Genomic DNA, 20,495 nt, shown 5'->3' on the forward strand with positions numbered 1-20,495 from the left:
ACACCAATCCCTGTCTAAACTACTTTGTAAGCTGATTGGATAATGCAGATCAAATAATGAAAATTCTCAGAGGTGGCTTTTCTTTTTTCCTTCCCATTGCTTTTTATTGCAGTCATCCATGAATTAAATCTATGTAGTCATACAGCAAACATGTGATAAGTAGGGCACCATGTGGCATTTGCAAACTGGTGCATCTTTCTCAAGAACTTTCATAACTGTTTGTGTAGAGATCTTAGGCTTATGACACATGTGCTTTGACCAGTACGTGTTTGTGTACATGTGAGAGGTCTGACTGTGCCACTTGTGTGCTGTGTTGTTCTAGGTATTCTCCCCACCACAGTACTGGGCCAGGTCAGTGCCCCTGATGCTGATGACTGGGATCGCAAAATCTACCAATTTGAAGGGAAAACATCAAGGTATTTGGAGAGAAAAATGAGAGTTGAGTAAATTTTATGGGGAAATTGAGCACACACAAAACCATAGCAAGCATTTACACTGACTGTTTTTTGAGAACAAGAATGCAAAAGCATTTTGTTGGTTAGACACTTCTCTGTGTGTAGATCTCCAAAAGCCATTCTGAGTGTGAGGCTGCAGTAAATGACACTGCATGCTGAAGCAGCCTGCTGCCCATTGCCTCATGGGTCAGAATTATAAATTCCTGTTCACAGGCATGCCCAAAATCTGTATCAGTGAGCTGTTACAGGAAATATACCTACTAACTTCTAAATTCCTTCACCCAAGCTCCTGGAGTTTCCATGTCACCACTGGTTTTAGGACCTTATTTACACTAGATGTAGAGACTTGAGAGTGACTGGATTGTGACTGGGGCTGAGATGTACATGTGCCACTCAGAGGTTTTGACAGAGGTGTCACTTTCAGTGAATGTATCTATGCTAGGAGTCTGCACGCTTTCCAAAGTTATGGCTATTGCAGCTTTAGTCTTCCTACACAGTTAATACAGCATAGCAGCAGGAAGTATCTTCATGATACACTGGTGAAGAGTCATTAGGAGCCAATAGGAGACAATGTAAAAAAGTTCTGTTCTGCTCTGTCCCTTCATGAGCGAGCACATCTGCTTTCTTTGATAAATAGGAAGTGGTTCAGGAAAACCATCAGTGATGATAATTAGTACTTAGGTTTTGAACTTCTCATAGCTTGTTCCTTGGCTTAACTCTTATTACAGGTACTTTATCCTTAATGATAACTCAGGTTTGCTGACTATTAAAGAAGGAACCCCATCAGGAACATACAACATAAGAGTTAGAGTCATTGATGGAGTCTGGCCAGATGTTATCTCAACAGTTAAGGTTATAGTGAAGGAAATCAAAGATGATGCCCTCCATAATGCTGGTTCTGTACGAATAAAAGGTAAGCAATGTGCTCAAGTGCAGTCTACGTCTTTAATGATACTGCTATGATACTTAGAATTCTGCTTAGAATGCTCTTAGACATGGGATGAGAATTAATATTTTTCTAGGTAAGGATTTGAAAATGCATCTTTGCATGGTCCTCTGATGCTGCATGGGAAGGAACATCTACGGACAAAAAAGACAGCAAGGAAAAGTTGTCTGATTTCTACACCAACTTTTTAAATTCCAACAATTTATATTTCAGAAGAAAAACTTTATTTGAACAACTGCCTGCCTGACATTCACCAAATTCTTTCAACCTCTGTGGTTGAAAGAATCTTCTTAAACATGTTTTTGATAAAAAAAAAAATTTAAAAATTGGAAATTAATAAAAGTCAAAAAAGTTTCAGAACACACAGGTTTAGCAGAAGCAAGCACAGAAAATTTCAGAGCCTAAAAATGAAAATACTCCTGAGCCTGCAGTTGAGTCCATTTTCTGCAACCTTATAATTTATTCTGTGGTGCTCCTCTCTTCTATTGTTACAATAGGTGCGAGAAATAGGTGTGTCAAGTTTTCAACTTCTGTTACAGGTATCACACCAGAGGAGTTCATATCCCAGTCCCCTGAAAAACAAAGTAAATACTACCAGATGAAGAAGCTCCTTTCAGAAATTATCTCAGTTCAACTGGCAAATGTTCACATTTTCAGCGTACTGAATAGCCCAAGTCCAATGCGAGGGGTTGATATTTGGTTTGCAGTTTATGGTCCACCTTATTATAAAGCAGAAAAACTTAATGGCAATGTAGCAGCTTCCAGAGACTGGGTAAGTATCCATCCTGTGTATGAAACCACAGCCTCTTCTCACTGTGTCTACTCAGGCAATATCCATTGTCTAGTGAATGTGAACAAATAGAATGATTGAGAGAGTAATGTGTGAGAAAAATATATAGTTTTAATCAGTAAAATCAAACTATCCTTTTCAACTTATACTAAAGGTTTCAAATATGAATGTTTTGAAAGACAGACTCTAAATATATATTAAATCACCTAAACACAATATGCTTTTAGGACTGTAAATATGCTTTTCCTATTGAAAGACTGTAAAACTGTAGAAAGAATGTGTTTGGCTGTTGCCTTTCTACATTATGCCTTAATGTCTCAATTTTTAGCTCTCTAATTGAAACTCTCAATCCAGTCAAACATTTCAAGTTTCTAGACTTAAATGAGCAAAGTAGTCAAAGAGCCACTCTCCAGTACAAAATCGGGTTGGAAATATGTTTAAAATTTAGTAAAGTTCCTTTCCCTCTAGGAAAAAAAAAAAATCACAAAAAACCTAAACAAACAAACAAACAAAACCACACAAAAATACAACAAAAAACCCCCTCTAATTATTTTTAAGCTATTTGTTGTGCTGGAAACATGTTGGTGCAGAGCTGTACCAACTCATTCTTGCCAGAAAAGGTATTTCTTCACTATCCAGTGCCAATTCCTACTAACTTTAAGTCAGAAGTTCAGATTAAAAATATAGTGTAGATGCCATGTAAATAATGAATCAGAACCATTAGTGATAAAAAAAATATCTACTCAGTCTCTAATGAATATTGACAGTATTTTTGCCCTCAAAATGCTTATTCCTGCTGCAATTGACTTACATCAGGGCTTTGGCCTTAACAGATGCCAGACTGAGCTGCCTTTGGCTGTATAGGGTGAAGTAGAGACATTGGAAGGAGTTAGCACAGCAACCAGTTTTGAAAATAAACAAGACTTGGGCTTTTCATTGTTGTCATTGGTGAACTCAGGGGAAAAGTCAGGTAAATACAACTAATTTTTCTCCTTCTTCTTCAGCTGGAAAGCATTCTGGACATAAATATCACCCAGATTGGCATTGATGAATGTGTGACTGCAGACTGCACTCACAGCAGTGGATGCATCAGTAAGCATGAACAGAACCATGTACCAACCATAACCACAGCTGGAAGTGTTTCACTGGTGTCTGTGACGGTGCTGAGTCATGCTGTGTGTGGCTGTGCTGCTCGGGAGAATCCTCATCTTTCCTGCTCCTCATACCAGACAAACCCTTGTCTCAATGGTGGCACATGTGTGGATACTGATTTGGGCTACAGGTTGGTAAAGCTTCTTAAGGTGTGCAAACAAAATGTAGTGCAGACTGTGAGGAGGATCAGTCAAAGCTTCAGGAACCATCATTGCGTGTTGTCTTGGTTTGGAAAGATGGGTATCTGCCAGGGAAAGCTTCCCTTGGAATGGAGAATGTAAACACCCTCCCTCTGAATTATTATAATTTTGAAACTAAGGGGCTTTCAGAAAAAAGAAATGGGAATAGGAATAATAGTTCTTTACCAGGAATAAGAAAAATAAAAAAGTAATAGTACAAAAAAAAGTAAACAAACAAAAAAAGAAAACACTGACAAAGTCGGAATACGACCTGACACCGTGTTGATCAGGATGTTGGTAGCAGTCTAATTAAGTCCTCCTGGAGCAACAGATGTGGTTCTGTTGGAGCAGAGATGATCCTGTAGAAGGCTGTAGTTTTCTTCTGAATGTCCAGTGGGGGTGAGATGAGTCCAGTCTTCCTCTGGGAATCCAGTGGAAACAGGCTGCTATTGTGTTCTGAATCTCAGATTTTTATCTAGGTAGGAATGCTTGGCTCTTCCCACTGGGTACAGCATCTCACAATGGGATGATATAATTTTATCAGTCATGCAGTGAGCCTCAATGGCCAATTAACAGAAGATATCCCCCTGGAGGGGAGGGAGAATGGGTCATGGAAGAGATAAAGAACACTGCCCCACCTAGTTTTAACAGCTGCCCCATTATCAGAAGGCATCTGCTCCCTCCCCCCTGGAGCTATGAGGAATGGGTCATAGAAGAGATAAAGAAAAACACCTCTCCAGCCTGTTTCAACAGATGGCAATAGAATACATACTTTTGGTTACATCTTGCATTGCAATCCAGGACACATGTTTTTCCCCTGGCAGATCTAAGTTTTGTTATACTTCACACACAGGTCTTGCAAAAGAACTTCTCTTTTCAGTTACATATATTTTATGTCCAATATAGTCTCCAGGAAAACCTTGGGAATATTCCAGGCTGCACCAGTTCCATTAATGCCACCCTGCAAAATGCTCTTAGTTTGTGGAGCCTGCCTTAAACATTTTAATGCTGTTAAACATTTTAATGACATCTCTTATGTCACTTAATAACCTCTTCTCCACATCTCTGACCTCATTTGTTTCTCCAAGAATGAGATCTCATATATAATATAGTATATAGATGAAAAAAATGATAGGACTGCACTAGCTCAGAATTAGTCTGATCCCCTTTGAGAATGCAGCTTCCAGCATGTTTGCTTAAAAATAATCATCCCAATATAAAGAAGTAGAAACACTGGCCAGTGTCTTCGTAGCACCCTTGGTAGGGGTGACAGAACTCAGACTGAAGCTGCAGAAGCTCTTGTCATGCTAAAGTTCTCATTGCTGCTCAGGTATAATCAGACAGGGAAATTTTGCTGCCCAGAAACTCTAGGTAGGCTCTGTCACCTACCATTTGTTCAGCTCTGAGGTCCATTTTCAGTAGTTTTGTGTGTCATCTTTTCCTGCATCCTGCCCCCATCATTCTGCTCTCAAAGGGACTAGAAATCTATGGGAAACAGAAACTAAGGAATAGGAGCCCAGCTGATCTCCCTTCTTGTTCTTCTGCCCATTTCTGTTGTTCCTTTGGTTTCCCACTTACAGGTTCTGTTACTGTCATACTGTAGCTACTTTTTTCTACATATTAAGGAAAGAACTTCAAGTGTCTCTTGTTTGATAGTGTAAAATAAATAAACTAGCAAATATCTTGCAATAAGTGAAGACATCAAGATCTATAACAGCCACACCTCACTTTTTCTGGGTGATATTACCTTCCCACACCCTTCCTGCGGAGACTCTAATTGGACACAAGCAGATTTTTTTTCCCCAATGAGAATAATCAACCATTGTATTAATCTTCCCTGGGAGGTGATGGTTTACCCAGCGATGGACACTTCTCTGAGATTTGACTACCAGGATGCTAGGCCATCTTGTCTAGATCATTCCTTTGCCAAGAAAAGCTGGGCCAAATGATACTTGAGGCCCTTTCAACCTGGCATTCTATGATTCTGTGATTCCTTTGCTTTTCTTGTCCGCAAGTGTTCAGACGAGCTGATAACTAAGCCTAGTGAAAAGCATGTTTTTGTATTTTTATGCTGAAGAGGTAAGAGGTTTTCACGGGCTTTATATATTACAACAGGTCCATCATTTACTCACAGAATATCCTGCATAGATATTATTTAGACTAAACTTATATTGTGTTTGTACAAACAAGTCAAAACATTTTTTGAGAGAAGTTTTGCTAGTGCTTTACCTGTACTGTGGCCTAGGGAACATGGAGTCCTCTTGTCAGAAGAGACCTCTGCATCTTCTGTTTGCATGGTGGATACTTACTTTTTTCTTTTTTATTAAATAGATGCAAATGTGTTGCAAATTTTCATGGACCAGACTGCCAGCAGACAAAGCACAGCTTCAGAGGCCATGGTTATGCCTGGTTCCCTCCTCTTCAGCCTTGCTTTGAGAGTCGCATCTCCTTAGAGTTCATCACTGAGGTTGTTGATGGCCTTCTGTTGTACCATGGACCAGCAGCACAAGGACAGCCTGGAGAACAGGAAAATTTCCTTGCTTTAGGTTAGCTCCTTATAAAGTATTTGTGTTTATGTGAAGGTGAGATTCTACTTAGTTCATAGGTTTGGGTTGTTGTGGTTTTTTTTTTAAAGACTCAGACAGTTACTTTTGGAGAATAAGAAGAAGGCACAATAGTTTGCCATTATGTCTAATTAATATCTTTGTGTCACTGTTACAAGCTGAATTTTTTTAAGCTGTCTAAAGATCTTCTCCAACTAAGATCTAATTGCAACAGTCATTTCAATTTCATTTAAATGGGGACATGGTTACTGCATATCTAATAAGACTCCTTCCTTTGCAGAACTCTCTGGTGGGGTCCCATCACTGACCGTGAGCCACAGCTCTGGTGAGCTTTTCCTGCAGCTGTCACAAAAAGTTAATGTTGCAGATCGTCGCTGGCACAACATTAAAATTATAAATGATGGAAAGGCAAGTGTAAATATGGACAGCCCTGTGTAAGCATTCATTCATGTACCCACTAATTCCTTCCAAATCCTTCCTCCCTTCTGTAGAACTCTTATCAATCAATCCATTTTCCATAATCTCTGAAACAGCAGGAGTAGAAGTTTGTCAGTTCGGACATCCTCTTAGTCTTGAAGAAGTGAAGCAGACCAAGGACTAGAGCAGTCTGATCTGGTTATGAAACTGGCCATGCTATTTCATTTATTTAGTTATCCTGCCTGCTGGTTAGACAACAGAATTGTGATAATTCAGGGGCTAAATGCTTCTTGATGTGATTGAGTGGATTGAGAAATATCCATACTTTGTCTGAATGAGAAGCCCTGCCCCACCAGGGGACTTTAGATGTGTAGCACAAAGGAGGCAGATGCACTTTGTGCACAGGGAATATCTTGCTGATCTAACACTGCTGAAGGCATCTGCTAGGCTTACCCTTCTCTCCCACATAAGACAAGCTGAAGGGCATGTCAGAATCTTGGATGCAGCCTGACAGACCTGCTCTTCTAGGTTATCTCTCTGTGTTGTCATCTTTCAGAAAACTCCAAGCATGTCCCATGCTCCCACACTATGTCAATGACTTGGCATGGTCATGGCAGAGTCAGATCTTCCTTTTTGTATGGCTCTTTAGTTATATGCCATGTGCAATAACTTTCCAGATAATTATGTGGAGTATTTTACTGTTCTAACAAAGCTTCCTGCACTGTAATTGCTAGTTACTATTCTATCTTCTGCTAAGTGAAATAAAATATGTAATTAAAATAAATGCATGTCTCTGGATATAATTGTTTTAAATAATGCCTTTTTCTAGGAAGTAAAGCTGATTCTTGACAACTGTGTGAATGTCTCAGTTAGAGACAATGGCAGTGTCACTAAGAAGATTTCTCAAATGGATCTGTCTGCCTGTGAAGCCTCTGGAGAGATTGTGGGATTTCAAAGGTAAAACAAAACAAACCAAAAAAAAACAAATAAACAAGAGGCAAAAAATAACCCCCTACTCCCCTCAAAAGAGCTACAGAAAAAGGTGGGGGGCAGGGGGGGAGATGGTGAAATCAGCCCACTAATTCATCGTGCTGTATTTTGCATGCCACTAATTCTTTCTTTCCCTGCCTTCTCTTCAGCATGCGTAAGCTCTTCAGTGGCCACCAGCCCCTGCAGCTGGGTGGAGTTAAGAGGACCTTGCCTTACCACAACTCACAAAGGCACTTCAGAGGGTTTGTGGGCTGCATACGCAATGTCATCGTTGATAGTAAGGTAGGGCCACAAAGACCAGGTGTGGGTTTACTGCTGATAATTGTAGGCACCTGCTGTGATGGTTTTCTTTGACCTTTTTCCAGGTCTATGATTTGGAGCACCCTGCAGAGTCCCTGAACAGTGCTCCTGGCTGTGTCCTTATGGATGAAATGTGTCAGAGTGGTGGGATGGCCTCCTGTGGCACCCATGGCAAATGTGTTGGTGGCTGGGATTTCTTTCACTGTGACTGTTCCCCAGGATATGCTGGATTAGCATGTGAAAAAGGTACTGCAAGTTCTAGGGAGAAATTTGTGGTGAGGATCTGTGGGAACATCATCAGACACTGCTCCAATGTTCAAAGTCATACTGCCATGACTTTGAACTGAATAGAATACTAACATCATGCTGCACTCTGGGAATGATATAAATCTTCAAAGATATAAAGATCCTACTAACTCTTGTTAAATAAAGATAATATCACAGATGAGGGTTGTGTTAAGAGCTGCTTTATTTTGCAGGGTAGGGAAGTGGTCAGCTTCTTTTGTCCTTTTATCACCATCTTATTTCTCAGTGGTAAAGGGGGAAATATTCTGCACTGTGCCTTTTTCCTCTGCTCATGCTGATCAAAAAATGAAGTTTAAAGAACATGTGAAACCTGTGGGCATAACCCTCTTGTTATCTTTGGGTCCCATTTACCATTTATAAAATGGTGATAACTGCATTTGCATCTCCCATTAGAATGAATTGCAAGTTGAGCAACGCCCCTAGATCACTGCAGTAGGTGTACATGGGGGCATAACATCAGGCTTGCTGCAACAAATGTGTTATCCCATACAAAGTTGGCATGAAATATGTATCAGAGAACAAAACTTCCCATGGTGCATAATGAAAACCTCAGAGATGTTGTATCAAAGTGGAAAATTTTAGCACAATTCAAAAATGTAGGAAATAAATTATTTAACTCCTAGTAGCCCACACCCATGTTTAGGGTACAGGGGATATACACTTGAAGTTGGCTCTGTCCCCTCTATGTTAAAACTTTCATCAGCCAGGCAGGAATCAGAAGTGAGTGACACGTGTTTATTGGGACTTTACCTGCCTCTAGGTACAAGGTACAAACGATGTGATAGATCAAAACAGTCTGTAAAGAGCATCAGTTCCCCAAAGCTCTTTTGTTGGAAGAGAATTATCCCACTTAGTCCTGTAGTTTGAGTGACCTACAGGTGAGGACAAGGAGCAGTGGGCAGCTGGAATGGAGCGCTTGCAAGCTAGTGTTGGATCAATATTTTGGAATTAATAAACAGGAAAGTGGTACATTATACATATTCTTTCAGCTCAATGCACTTAGTTTTCCTTCTTGTATATAGAACAATAATACCCTATGCAAGCAGCCAGACCCTCTCTTCTTTCTCCATCTGCCACACAAGACTTAAAAATATGACAGGAAATTACTCAGTAGAAGCCCTGTCTGTCCAATGAGGGCAAGGACTGGAATTATAACTGGCATGGTCTAGGCATGGAGCATTCACTTTTTAAGATGCTCATAATGATCAAAAAATTACTTAGTATGGTTAAGCTGTTTGTATTACAGACAGATGATACTGGTTTGTAAACATCTGCTTGAATGCAAATCCTGCTCTGTTTTGCATTATTTTGAAATGCTCCTTCATAGGTCCAGCTGCTGTGTTGGTTCTACCCCTCACTACTGTGGGACAAACCAATGGCTCAGAAAGTAATTGTTCAAAATCTGTAAGTCATATCCTGATGTAACAGAAAAACTTTGATTGGTACCATCTTCTTCTAATATATTGGGCTGCAAAATGCTAGTGTGTAGCTGGTGCTTTATGAAGGACTGTGACATGCTCACAGCTAGGAGCAGAGAGCTGAGGACAGGAGTCACTGGAGCATCCTAGGCAAATCCATGCCTGCTCATCAGCTAGAACCTGTAGCTGCAGAGACACTGAAAAGGAGAGAACTGGGTTAGGAACAATAATGTGGGAGAAAAATCTAGAGGAGATAAGAAAATATGCTCCCAGGAAGGATAGAGGGAAGACAAACAGTGAAAGGAAAAGAGAGTGCAGAAATTAAGTCTCCTGATCATTTGATATTTCATGTTCTGGGAACCAAACTAAATGGACAAGCTGGGTACACTTTGGACTTCTACTGTGTGACACTGACATCTGATGAGCCCCTGGTGACCCAGGGTCTGTCCTGTCTATTAACTAAGTTGAACCATTTCTTTATTTGGTGAAATTCCCTTTTTTCAGCTGAGCTTGGCCCAAAACAGATCTAGAATTTCTGTCAGTTAATGAGACTGAAATAGGTGCCTTCTCTGCAAGAGCATCAGGGCCCAGGTAGTTTAGTGGTGTTTGATTTCCACAGAAGTGTGGAGTGCAACTTCATCAGACTCTGTGCTGAACCCTGGTTTTCTCTGAGGGATAAGGATACAAATAATTTCAGTGCATTTTCCCTAGTTTAAATAGTAAACACTAATTCAATCCCCCTTTTTTTAAACTTTATGGTTAAAAAAATCCTGTGTCTTGCCTGGGGCTTTCTCCTGTGCCAACTGAGATGGGAAGTGCATATTTTCTAACAGCAGGGATTTAAACTGTGGGACTAAACTACTGATCTGATTCTTTTCTTTGGTTGGTTTTTTTGGGAGTTGCTTGGTTTTTCTATTTCTCAGATCAACATGAGCTACTTTACTGGAAAATATGCTTCAGATTAAAAAAAAAAAACCCAAAACTTATTTGGGCATGGTGTGGGAATGATTGGGTAGAACATATAGCTTGTAACTGACAGACTGCAAGAGACAGTATCTAATTGTCCCTTTCCTGCCTAAACTCTAAATCATTGATTTGTTGTTTTTTCTCTTAATTCCTTTTGAAGTGGGACAGAGGTTGTTTTCCTTGATGCTTCATTTTATTGCCAAGAGCTAAAACTCTGACATTCAGAGCCAGTAAATTCTCAAAGAGCAGAGACCTGAGTGAGCTGCTATTTCTGAGGTTTTCACTTTGATTTTGCGTGCTGTGCTCAGTTCTTCCAGAATGGGCTTTTGGAAGGGACAGCTGGATCCATTACGAGCCAAGGAGCATCCTCAGCCCTCGGAGCACTCGGATCCAGCTGATGGTGCGCACCCGGATCTCCCACAGCACCCTTCTCAGCCTGGCCTCTGCAGACGGGAACGGACACATCCGACTGGAGGTGAGCCGAGCTGCTCTTCTTGAGTGCTCTTGATTTGTCATGGAGTACCACAGTGGCAGAAAAAGATGCAGTTTCTGATTAAAGACACCTGTTCTGTAATGTAATAAAGAGCAAGAATTTTCCATATGAGGGTAACCACTCTCATTTGTGTGTGTCCTTCTCAATATTACTCTTTCATCGCATAAATTCTAGTTTGCACTGCCTGTAAAATGTCCATGTGATGCATGTGAATGAAGAAGATTGTTCTGCTCATCCTGTTTGCTTTTTCCCTTGGCTTCTATCTCTCCCTGTCTGTAAAACTTGCCTCTACATTTTTGTTGCTGTTGAAAAAAGCTGTCTGGACTATGCTAGCTAGAGAGAGGCTAATTATTCTAATTGAAGCAGGAGGGTCAGCTGGGAAAACTTAGAGGTAGATATCAGTAGGGAGAAGACTGATTAAAGAGTTCATGTGAGTTAGAAGAGTGGCCTGTAGAAAAAGAGTTTATAATACCTTCACCTGCAGTTTTCTTGTGGTAACTTTTATCTGGGAAGAAAGCACTTAAAAACAAGAGTGCCATTTCCATTTTAAAAAGTCACATCCATTTCTTGAGGCAGGACTGAGTAATAACATTTAGAAGTGCATTTCTGTTATTAAAGGTCTTTATCATCTTCTTTTAGGTGGTTGAGGGTTTCTTTAGTGTTAACTTCAGTTTGGGGGACAAAAATCACTCTTTGAGAATGAGAACATTACGTATAAACAATGGCCAGTGGGTTCTTCTGACCATGGAGCGCTACAACAATGAATTTACCCTGCGTGTTAACAGTGGTGGAGGTGATCAAGAAGTCACCTCTGTCTTGGGTGTGAATAGATGGTTTGAAATGGATTGGGCAAGCATCGTACTAGGAAACCGCCTTCCCAGTCATTCAGAGAGTGATTTCCAAGGTAAGTGATATGATGGCTTCATAAAAGGGGGGAAATTAAAGCCTGGAAGTGGCATCTTTGAGTGTATTGGATAGTCTAAAACCCAAGGAACAATTCCTGTATGGACTACTATGCCCTTCTTTTACTGGGCAATTCAATGTGCAACCCAATGTGCCATTGTATCTGGTTCTAGTGAAGACATGAGATTTCCTGTAAATATTAAAAAATAGCACTTCAGTTTTTTGTTTCCTAGAATGGGTTGGAAGAGGTGTTAAAGATCATCTCATTCCAAACCCTCTGTCAGGAGCAGGGGCACTTCCACTAGATCAGGGTTTCCCATGCCTCAAGCAGTGTACTCATGGTGTGATCTTCACTCCTGTTTTTTGTCTTGGAAAGTTTCAAGGAACGGGAAAAACAATGGGCAGGAGGAGAAAGAATTACAAGGCAATTTGTGGTGCTCTCTCCATTTCCTAGGGTTGAGTGCTGAGACTTTGAGACTGCGGTTCAACAAGAAGACAGCTTTTTCCATTATGTTGCTTCTTATTCAGCCCCACTTTCAAGATTATATCTTAAATCTAGATTAATTTACTGGAGCTGTTCTGATTCATAGCACAGTTCTCTGAACTGTGGTAATGGTACAGTGCAGCTCTCCTGGGGAAGTACTGTCAACCTGTAGATTGGCCAGAGCACAATAGACACATGTTCTGTAGCTCTCCTAAAATAAAACTGAGGAGCATAAGGATGTTTTTAAACAATGTTTTAAGTTTTCTGCAATACGCTAAGTTCTCCTGCTTATGTGCTGGGGGCAAGGCTTGAGGTGGGGAAGTAGATAACTTAATGTTCTTCTGTGCATACTCCTCTGCGTTGTTGCAGGTTGTATGCGTGATGTCCAGCTGGATGGTCAGCCGCTCCTTGTGGAAGGCAGGAGCACAGAGTTCGGATTAATTCTGAGGCAGCAAGGGGTCACCATGGGATGCCATTCCAGTGCCTGCAGCAGCCAGCCCTGTTACAGCCCCTTCCTTTGCGTAGACCTTTGGAGAAAATATGAATGCCGGTACATGAAGCTTTTGTTTTCATCAAGGGAAGGCTGGGAAGCTCTTTCTTTCCACCTTTGGCCAGGCAACTTGCTTCAAACAGTGAAATTCCCTGTGGCTGCAGGCCAGAGAGAGCCATTCCAAAGACAAATCCTTCTCTCTATCTCCTCTCCTATCACGGACTAGACTTGTCTTTTTCTGCAAGTCTGGTACGGAACCTAATTACTCCACCTTTTTTTCATGGTGAGAAGATCACCAGAAAGCCAGTGAGAAAATGAAATGTCTTTTGATAAAAGGTGGATTGCAAAAGATTTCATCTGTCCTCTATATGAAAATACTAATATACTGTATATATACATTTATAGTGTATATAGACAGTGTGTGTGTGTATAGACACATCGATATATACATATATGTATATAAAATATATATATTTATATTGCAAATACAATACATATTTACATATATTTCCTGTAAAGAAGTTGAAATTAATCCTAATTTGTATGAAACAATGAGACTTTCAAAATTAGATTGTCACAAAACTGGATTCTAAAATTGGCTTCCCAGGGCCAGAACCAAAGCCTAACAGCTCTTTTCCTACACAGTTCATTTCTTGGAGAATATCCACTATTTAAAGAAAAAATTCAAAATATTTATTAAAATATGCAAATCAAAATACAGGCATTCCTGTTTTAAAAACCCAAACATAAATACACACATGACTGAGAGGAGGAGTCACTTGAATTCTTGGAATTCAGACAAAATTTGGCACTTCTGAAGTCTGGTGATTCTTTGCTAGAAGAGGCTATGAGATGGTTTTAAGCATGCCTGGGGACACTCCATTCTTCACACTGCTTCTGAAAGAACAATATGAAGTCTCTGCCTTTTTTTTCAGTTTAATTTCTTCTTTGGATTGCAGAAAGAAAGTCTGTGACCTCACACTATACCTCCAGGGCCTCTCCAGTTACACGCAAGAAGAAATCAATCCTAAAAGACAAACCAAGTCATTCTGAGGAGGTCAATGACTATTCTCCTCAGGGTCCAAAGGAACATTACTAAACATAACTACCAAGTCCTTGCTACCTCTTTTCCTATTGATATCAGCTGTCTATTTTCTTTTAGGGGCTTTGATTAGAACATGGATGTAGAAAAAGGGTTAGTCAGAAAGTGATGGCTCCCTCTTCTAAGGAAAGAGTGAAGCTCTTCTGCATATCTTCTGGATCAGGCAACCAGAACATGTGTTCATGTTTTCATAAGTCTACTAACTCACTAAGTTAGACTTTTCTTGTATTTCAAACCTCCAATGTGGATTTGTGGTTTGCTTGAAAATAATTAAACTTTACTTTAAAGAAACAGTAATGAGCTTTGCACAAAACAAAATACAGCTTCAGATGCTTTGCTTGCCTATAAGATATCATCTGCTTTGGTTGTTCAGGTGCCCAGCTGGGAAAGTAGAAGTGACTGACACCCTTACAGGGCTCAGACACTGTACCTCATCCCCTTGTGGACACTGGACCTGTAGGAATGGGGGTACCTGTGTGGCTCAATCCCAAGACAAGACTATCTGCCAGTGCCCTGAAGGTTACAAGGGAAGATGGTGTGAAATTAGCCAGGTGAAGGCTGGAAGACCTGTTGGACTAAGCTCTGGCTCTATTCTGGCAATCAGCATGTGCCTCCTTGTCTTCCTAGGTAGGAGATCATGTACCCTTTTTCCTTATTTTTAATCTTGTACCTTGTTCCACTGAATTAAGTCTGTTTTACATTTGAGTTTTGTGATCAGTGTTCTGGCTTTTCTGGAGATCACTATTTGAGGATGCTAAGAGACAGACAACAGCACATAGTTATCTTACTTGAAGACAGTTCAAGCAAAGTTAGGACTTTTCCAGAGACACTTATTTTAAATCCTTAAGTAAGAGCTTTCCATCTTTGTGGGCAACTCTGTGTGCAGCCACATCCATTTGAAACTCTCACCTGCCCTGAGCCCTTACAATTGCAATAGGTAGGAACTACAGCTATGTATCCTCTTCACACACTAGGAAGGAAGAGATCTTCTAGAAAGTTTATGGTCTTAAAAGCCAAACCTCATTTAAAGTGTGGGCAGAGAGAGATGTTCACAGTGTGTCCTTTCTCAGCTGCATTTTGGCTGAAAAATTATTAACAACATAAAACTGTTCATGTTGATAAACTGTATACACATCTCATAATAGCAAAGACTCCATGATCATATTACACTTGTAACCTTCATTAAAACAGTGGTTTACTTACTTTGGGTATCTTATTTACTCAGGATTGGTGAAAGGCCAGAGATTGGCCAAAATGCCTTCTATTTAAATGGATTCCTTTAGGTAAGTAAAATACCCTTTTAATGAAGTTTATGATGTAATATACATAGATTATTCTTTACATTCATGAATTTAAGTTGTTTATATATTAACAATACTCATTTCTTACTTGCAAATTTAGTTGTCAAATTAAGAATTGATTTAATATCTCAGGAATCATATAACTACTTGTTTATCATGCAACATACATTGACATACATTATATAACAAATATGTGTCTTTATTTCTTCCAGCACTCTTGGTTTCCTATACGGTGTGGAGTCAGTGGGGAAGTTCAGGGTTTCGAAAAGGAGGAATTTACCATATTCCTGAAGAGCATGAAAGCTGGGAGGATGTTCGAGAAAATGTCTTCAATTATAATGAAGAAGGAGGTGGAGAACGTGACCAGGTATGATGCAGCTTCAATCCAGTCTTCTTTTTTTTATTTTTATTTTTATTTTTTTTAACCTTAAGTCCTCTTTAGTGGGAGGCTTCTATTTCAATCAAGTCTGCACCTTTAATGATGCTGGTCATGTGTGCCCACTTTCAATGGAGCTGTTCTGGACACATCATTGTTGCTTTAGCTGAAAGCTATCATTGCATGAAGAAATTTGGTATGATCTGAACTTAGTCCTCTGAACTAGGCCCTCTCTTCTTCAGCTTGTGGAAAACCCACAGAATTTAGTCTTGTGTTGCCTTGTGTTGTAAAACATTTTTTGAATCAGTTTCCTTTTGAGCGGTTTCTCTCCAATAATTGCATTCTCTTTGTTTCCAGAATGCTTACAATATAGATGAACTGAAGAAACCTCTCCATAAAATTCCTCGCTCCTCTTTGCAAGCAGCTGCTCCACACTCCAGGACACCAACTGGCCCCAAAAGAGACTCACTCCCAAAACATGCACATCAAAAGCAATCAATATCAGCTGTTACCAGCATCCCAGACTTCAAGGATTATGTTTCTCAAATCATACGGGATGCAGACAATGATCTAAAGAGTCTTCCAGCTGACACTATTCATTTTTACTGCTTGGAAGGGCAATGCTCTCTAGCAGGGAGCCTTAGCTCATTAGATTCCATCAGTGGGGATGAAGATCTAAATTACGATTTCCTCCAAGAGTGGGGGTCAAAGTTTGAGAAGCTTAAAGAACTCTATGCAGTCTCAAATGAAAATTTGTAACTGGAGTTAAAGGAATTTGACACATTGTCATGACATATGGACACTACTTTTAAAAATGCCCTTTTTTATATATGTTACATCAAGTAACTCATGTGATGTAAGTTTTTAGTTACAATAGCATTATATACTCACTTTTCCCGGGAGTGATTATTTGACTGATCTTTTTTTATATGCACTGTACATAGTTATTTCATTATGTAAGTGCAAAAACTTCTAAAGCATGAATTTTCTTGAAAATTTTGGAATGTAGGATTTCTATAGAATAGTATTATAATATCCTTTTTTATTTGTGTAGACCACAGTGGCTTACTAGTATTATCCTGGATAAAAGAACTTGAACTATTTTCTCCCTAGTATTAATATGAAACCTGTCAGGCAGGTAACAATGGAACGAATAGGGCATTCTTTTTTAAAATTGAATTAATTTTAGACTGTGAAATAATTATTACCAATGTTAAATATAAACCATTTACAATTTCTGGTTTCTAGTCAGCTTTTGTTTTATCCTCCTAAACTCTGCCCTTCTGTGACATGACACACACCCCGTCACTCACTGTTACAGGCTGCTCAACTCTGTGGGACTTTTTGTCTGACCCTTTTTCTAATTACCAAGAGGAAAAGAGTAGCAAGATCCCATCTGTGAACATGACTTTGTGACAATTTTACACTCTTAAAGGCAATTGTGGGACCTGGAAGAAGTTTCTGTTGAGGAAACTTTTATATCCAACTTTGCTTTTCATATGGAACCCTTCTTCAGAGTGTGCAGCTGGAAAACAGAAGAGCTGATAGGTGTGAAGACAAGCTAGAAGGGCATCCAGGCAAAAGATGGAACTGGATTCTTCCAATCAGGACAGTCATTGTAAAAACTGGGATCCTCAAAACAGAAAGCATGGGAAACCTGGTCTCTAATCCTTTACCTCCTCCTGCTCTCCAAAAAACGACTGGTTTTAGTATGGAAAAAAAGGAATCAGAAGCTTCTGAAATCTGACATGGACTTGAACACTCACCTCTGTGACCATGGGTAAATCACTTTGTTCTTTCCCTTTCTCTCTTAATCTCTCTGAAGTGGGGCAGCTCCCAAAGCATGGGGTGATCTGTGAATGTTAATAGGTGCTTACAGAGTGCTTGTAAGCTCTGAAGAGCCAAGGGTTTTTTAACTGTTTTCAACTCAGTGGGATTTTTTAATTGCCATGATACTCAACTTTTTTTTTTAATCAAAGTCTTGACACTTGCTTTGATTTATAATTAATGTTTTAAAATCAGATCTTTCATCACTCTTCATCATTTTACTTGGTATAAAGAATGGAAATGTAAATTAGTTTTGTACCTAGAAGGAAGATTTTGATACTGTTAGAACAAATAGTTTACATCAAAAATTGTTTGAACAAAAGTACCATGTGAACTGAATAAAACAATTTGCATTCATTTAATAAAATGATTTGTATAAATGATACTAAATTAGTAATATTTATTAGAAAGATTTGGAGAACGTGTCACCGTGAGCCATTCCTTCATGCCAAAACCTCACATGCCTAGGCACTGATCATTATTATGAAGTCATAAAAAATAAATATGGTAGATATATCAACATACAGCCACATCTTGTTTAATGTCAATTTTTCCTCCTTTCTAAAAATATATGTGTAGTTTGGTAAGAAACTACAACATTTCTTACATTGAGGGATATTACATATGTTGTTGCTGCAAATAAAAACTGCTGAGCCACAGAACTCCAGTAAAGGGACTCTTCTAAGTGTTGAATTCTTACAACATTTTCATGAAGTGGATATACATTTTTATTGCTCTTTATTAAGTTGCCTCTTCTGAACTTGGTATCAAGTAAAGCTTAGCATAATTATTGGTAAACTGTCTCTTCCAAAAGAGACTAATTTGAACAATGTGCTACAAATCATGCTAACAGACTATGATCTCCCTGAGGGTTATTTTGTAATTCATATTCTGAAACTGGACATTTTACATATTATTTTACATAATATACATATTACATATAATATATATATTTACGTATAAATATACATATTTACATTTTACACAATATTTTACATATTGGATGCATTAAACAATAACTCAGGAAAGCTGAAGCAATAGTTAATTTTTTCTCTCAAATAACTGAACACACAAAGGAACATGCATGACGGAAGATAAATTGCATTGAACTCAGGACATGTAATGGACTTCTGCCCTCACAGAAGATGAGAAAGAAGAACTTACCTCTATCTTCTTGAGTCACTTATAGCAAAATGCAGAATGCTTACAGCTGAGACACATGACAGCCCCGAGAGTCACACCATTTGCTTGAAAGCATGGTCCAAACATTTCTTGAACTGTAAGGCTTGGTGCTGCAACCACTTCCCTCGGTAGCGAGTTCCGCTGCTGAATTACCCTTTGGGTCAAAAGTTTTTCTAGTACTGTAATATTATTGTATGCCATCATATATCTACATTGCAAACCTCCTGTGCAGCCTTTGAGAACTCTTCTCTTGGTAAAATATTAGAGAAACTCAGCCAATTACTGAAATAGATAAAAGTTTCTGCTAGTCATCCTGCTTCTCCCCAGGACATCTACATTCTAAGAACAGGGATACCTGAAAAGCTTCAGAACCAGATCCTGGCTAGATGCAGTTGAGAGAGTGGCACAATCAGACATGGACAGTGCAAATACTTAATGAAATTAGAAGTTGTTATTGCTGAAAGAGTAGCTCTTCTGCCATTCATTCATTAGACAGACATGGAGCTGTTGGAGTAAGTCCAGAGGAGGGGCATGAAGTTGATAAGAGGACAGGAGCATCCCCACTATGAAGACAGGCTGAGAAAGTTGGAGCTGTTCAGCCTGGGGAAGGGTAGGTTGTCTGGAGACCTCACAGCGGCCCCTCAGTATCTGAAGCAAAGGAAAGCTGGAGAGAGATTCTTTTTCAGGAACTGTAGCAATCACACAAGGAGGAGTGGGTAAAAACGCAAAGAGCTGAAATTTAGGTTAAATATTAGGAAAAAAATTTTAATGATGTACATAAAAGCCACACTGTGAAAAGCCAATGTCCATAAAGGAGGCAGAGGAATCCTTCAATTTTATTTTATAAAAGGGAGAGAGTCTACTCGGCCAATCCCTCATGGGGTCTCTCTTAAGGTTTTGGAGGATGTAGCCTCCTTTTATCCCAAACTCCCAACCATGTTCCCCTCTTCATTTCCTCATTTCCTGGTATTTCCTGGCTGAAGTATCAGGAAGGTCCAGCCTTCCCAAACTGCCTACCACATATTCCTCCAAAAACATGTATTGTCATTTTCCCCTAAAGTTTGGAAGTTCAAGCTGTCTGGGTTCTGCGGATCCACCAAAAGTTCAGACCATCTGGGCTCTGGAATAGACTTCACAGATCTGTTTCACCTAATACCCTAAAGTTCAGGAATTCAAAATGTCTGGTCAAAACACCTGAGCTCTGTCACAAATCTGTGCAGCTTGATGTTCCTAGAGACTCATTTCAAAGACCTATTTCTCCTAAATCTCTGAAATCATCTCCTCATAGAATCATTTGTAAAGACATTAGCAGCCATCTTTCCCATCAGCTGTGAGGGTGGTGAAACACTGGAGCAGGTTGTCCAAGGAGGTTGTGGATGTCCCAGCCCAGGAAGCGTTCAAGGCCAGGATGGATGGGGCTCTGAGCAACCTGGTCTGGTGGGAGGCGTCTGTCCATGGCACCAGTGGTTGGGTCTAGATGATCCTTGGGGTCCGTTCCAACCCCTTAACATTCTATGATTCCATGATTTACCTGCCTCCGTGGATCAAGGTCCTAATTTCTTTACCCTTTCATGAGGCGTTAGGGTGCGCATGGGCAGGAGCATGGGGGGTGAGCCATTTATGGGCCTGAGCGTTCACGGGGGACTCCCTGCGGGGACAGGACCGCGGTGGCTGCGGGGGTGGCAGGGGATACGCACCGCACTAGTGATTTCGGAGAGCAAACCACGGGCTCCACACGGGAAGCAGGCCGCCCCGCCGCCAGCCCCAGCCGCCCGGGCAGGGCCCGCTCCCCCGGGCCGCCTCACGGGCGCCGCGCTCCCCGCGCCGCGCGGGGCCTGCCCGGGCCGCCCCCGA

At 40.1% G+C, this 20,495-nt stretch overlaps 1 protein-coding gene across 1 annotated transcript in view; it reads left to right on the forward strand.

The window, feature by feature from the left end:
• LOC136370269 (neural-cadherin-like) overlaps nt 1-17,776 on the forward strand; it is a 56,007-nt gene extending 38,231 nt beyond the window's left edge. Inside the window, exons 19-33 of the mRNA XM_066333638.1 lie at nt 323-416; nt 1,184-1,368; nt 1,941-2,173; nt 3,196-3,473; nt 5,854-6,068; nt 6,367-6,498; nt 7,337-7,460; nt 7,643-7,775; nt 7,859-8,039; nt 10,792-10,958; nt 11,616-11,880; nt 12,733-12,913; nt 14,329-14,582; nt 15,469-15,623; nt 15,990-17,776. Coding sequence (XP_066189735.1) covers nt 323-416; nt 1,184-1,368; nt 1,941-2,173; nt 3,196-3,473; nt 5,854-6,068; nt 6,367-6,498; nt 7,337-7,460; nt 7,643-7,775; nt 7,859-8,039; nt 10,792-10,958; nt 11,616-11,880; nt 12,733-12,913; nt 14,329-14,582; nt 15,469-15,623; nt 15,990-16,391 — 2,999 coding nt within the window. The 3' untranslated portion in view covers nt 16,392-17,776. The remainder of the gene's footprint in view (nt 1-322; nt 417-1,183; nt 1,369-1,940; nt 2,174-3,195; nt 3,474-5,853; nt 6,069-6,366; nt 6,499-7,336; nt 7,461-7,642; nt 7,776-7,858; nt 8,040-10,791; nt 10,959-11,615; nt 11,881-12,732; nt 12,914-14,328; nt 14,583-15,468; nt 15,624-15,989) is intronic.
• The last annotated feature ends 2,719 nt before the right edge of the window (nt 17,777-20,495 follow it).

Source organism: Sylvia atricapilla, chromosome 1, assembly GCF_009819655.1.
Source record: "Sylvia atricapilla isolate bSylAtr1 chromosome 1, bSylAtr1.pri, whole genome shotgun sequence".
NCBI lineage: Eukaryota > Metazoa > Chordata > Aves > Passeriformes > Sylviidae > Sylvia > Sylvia atricapilla.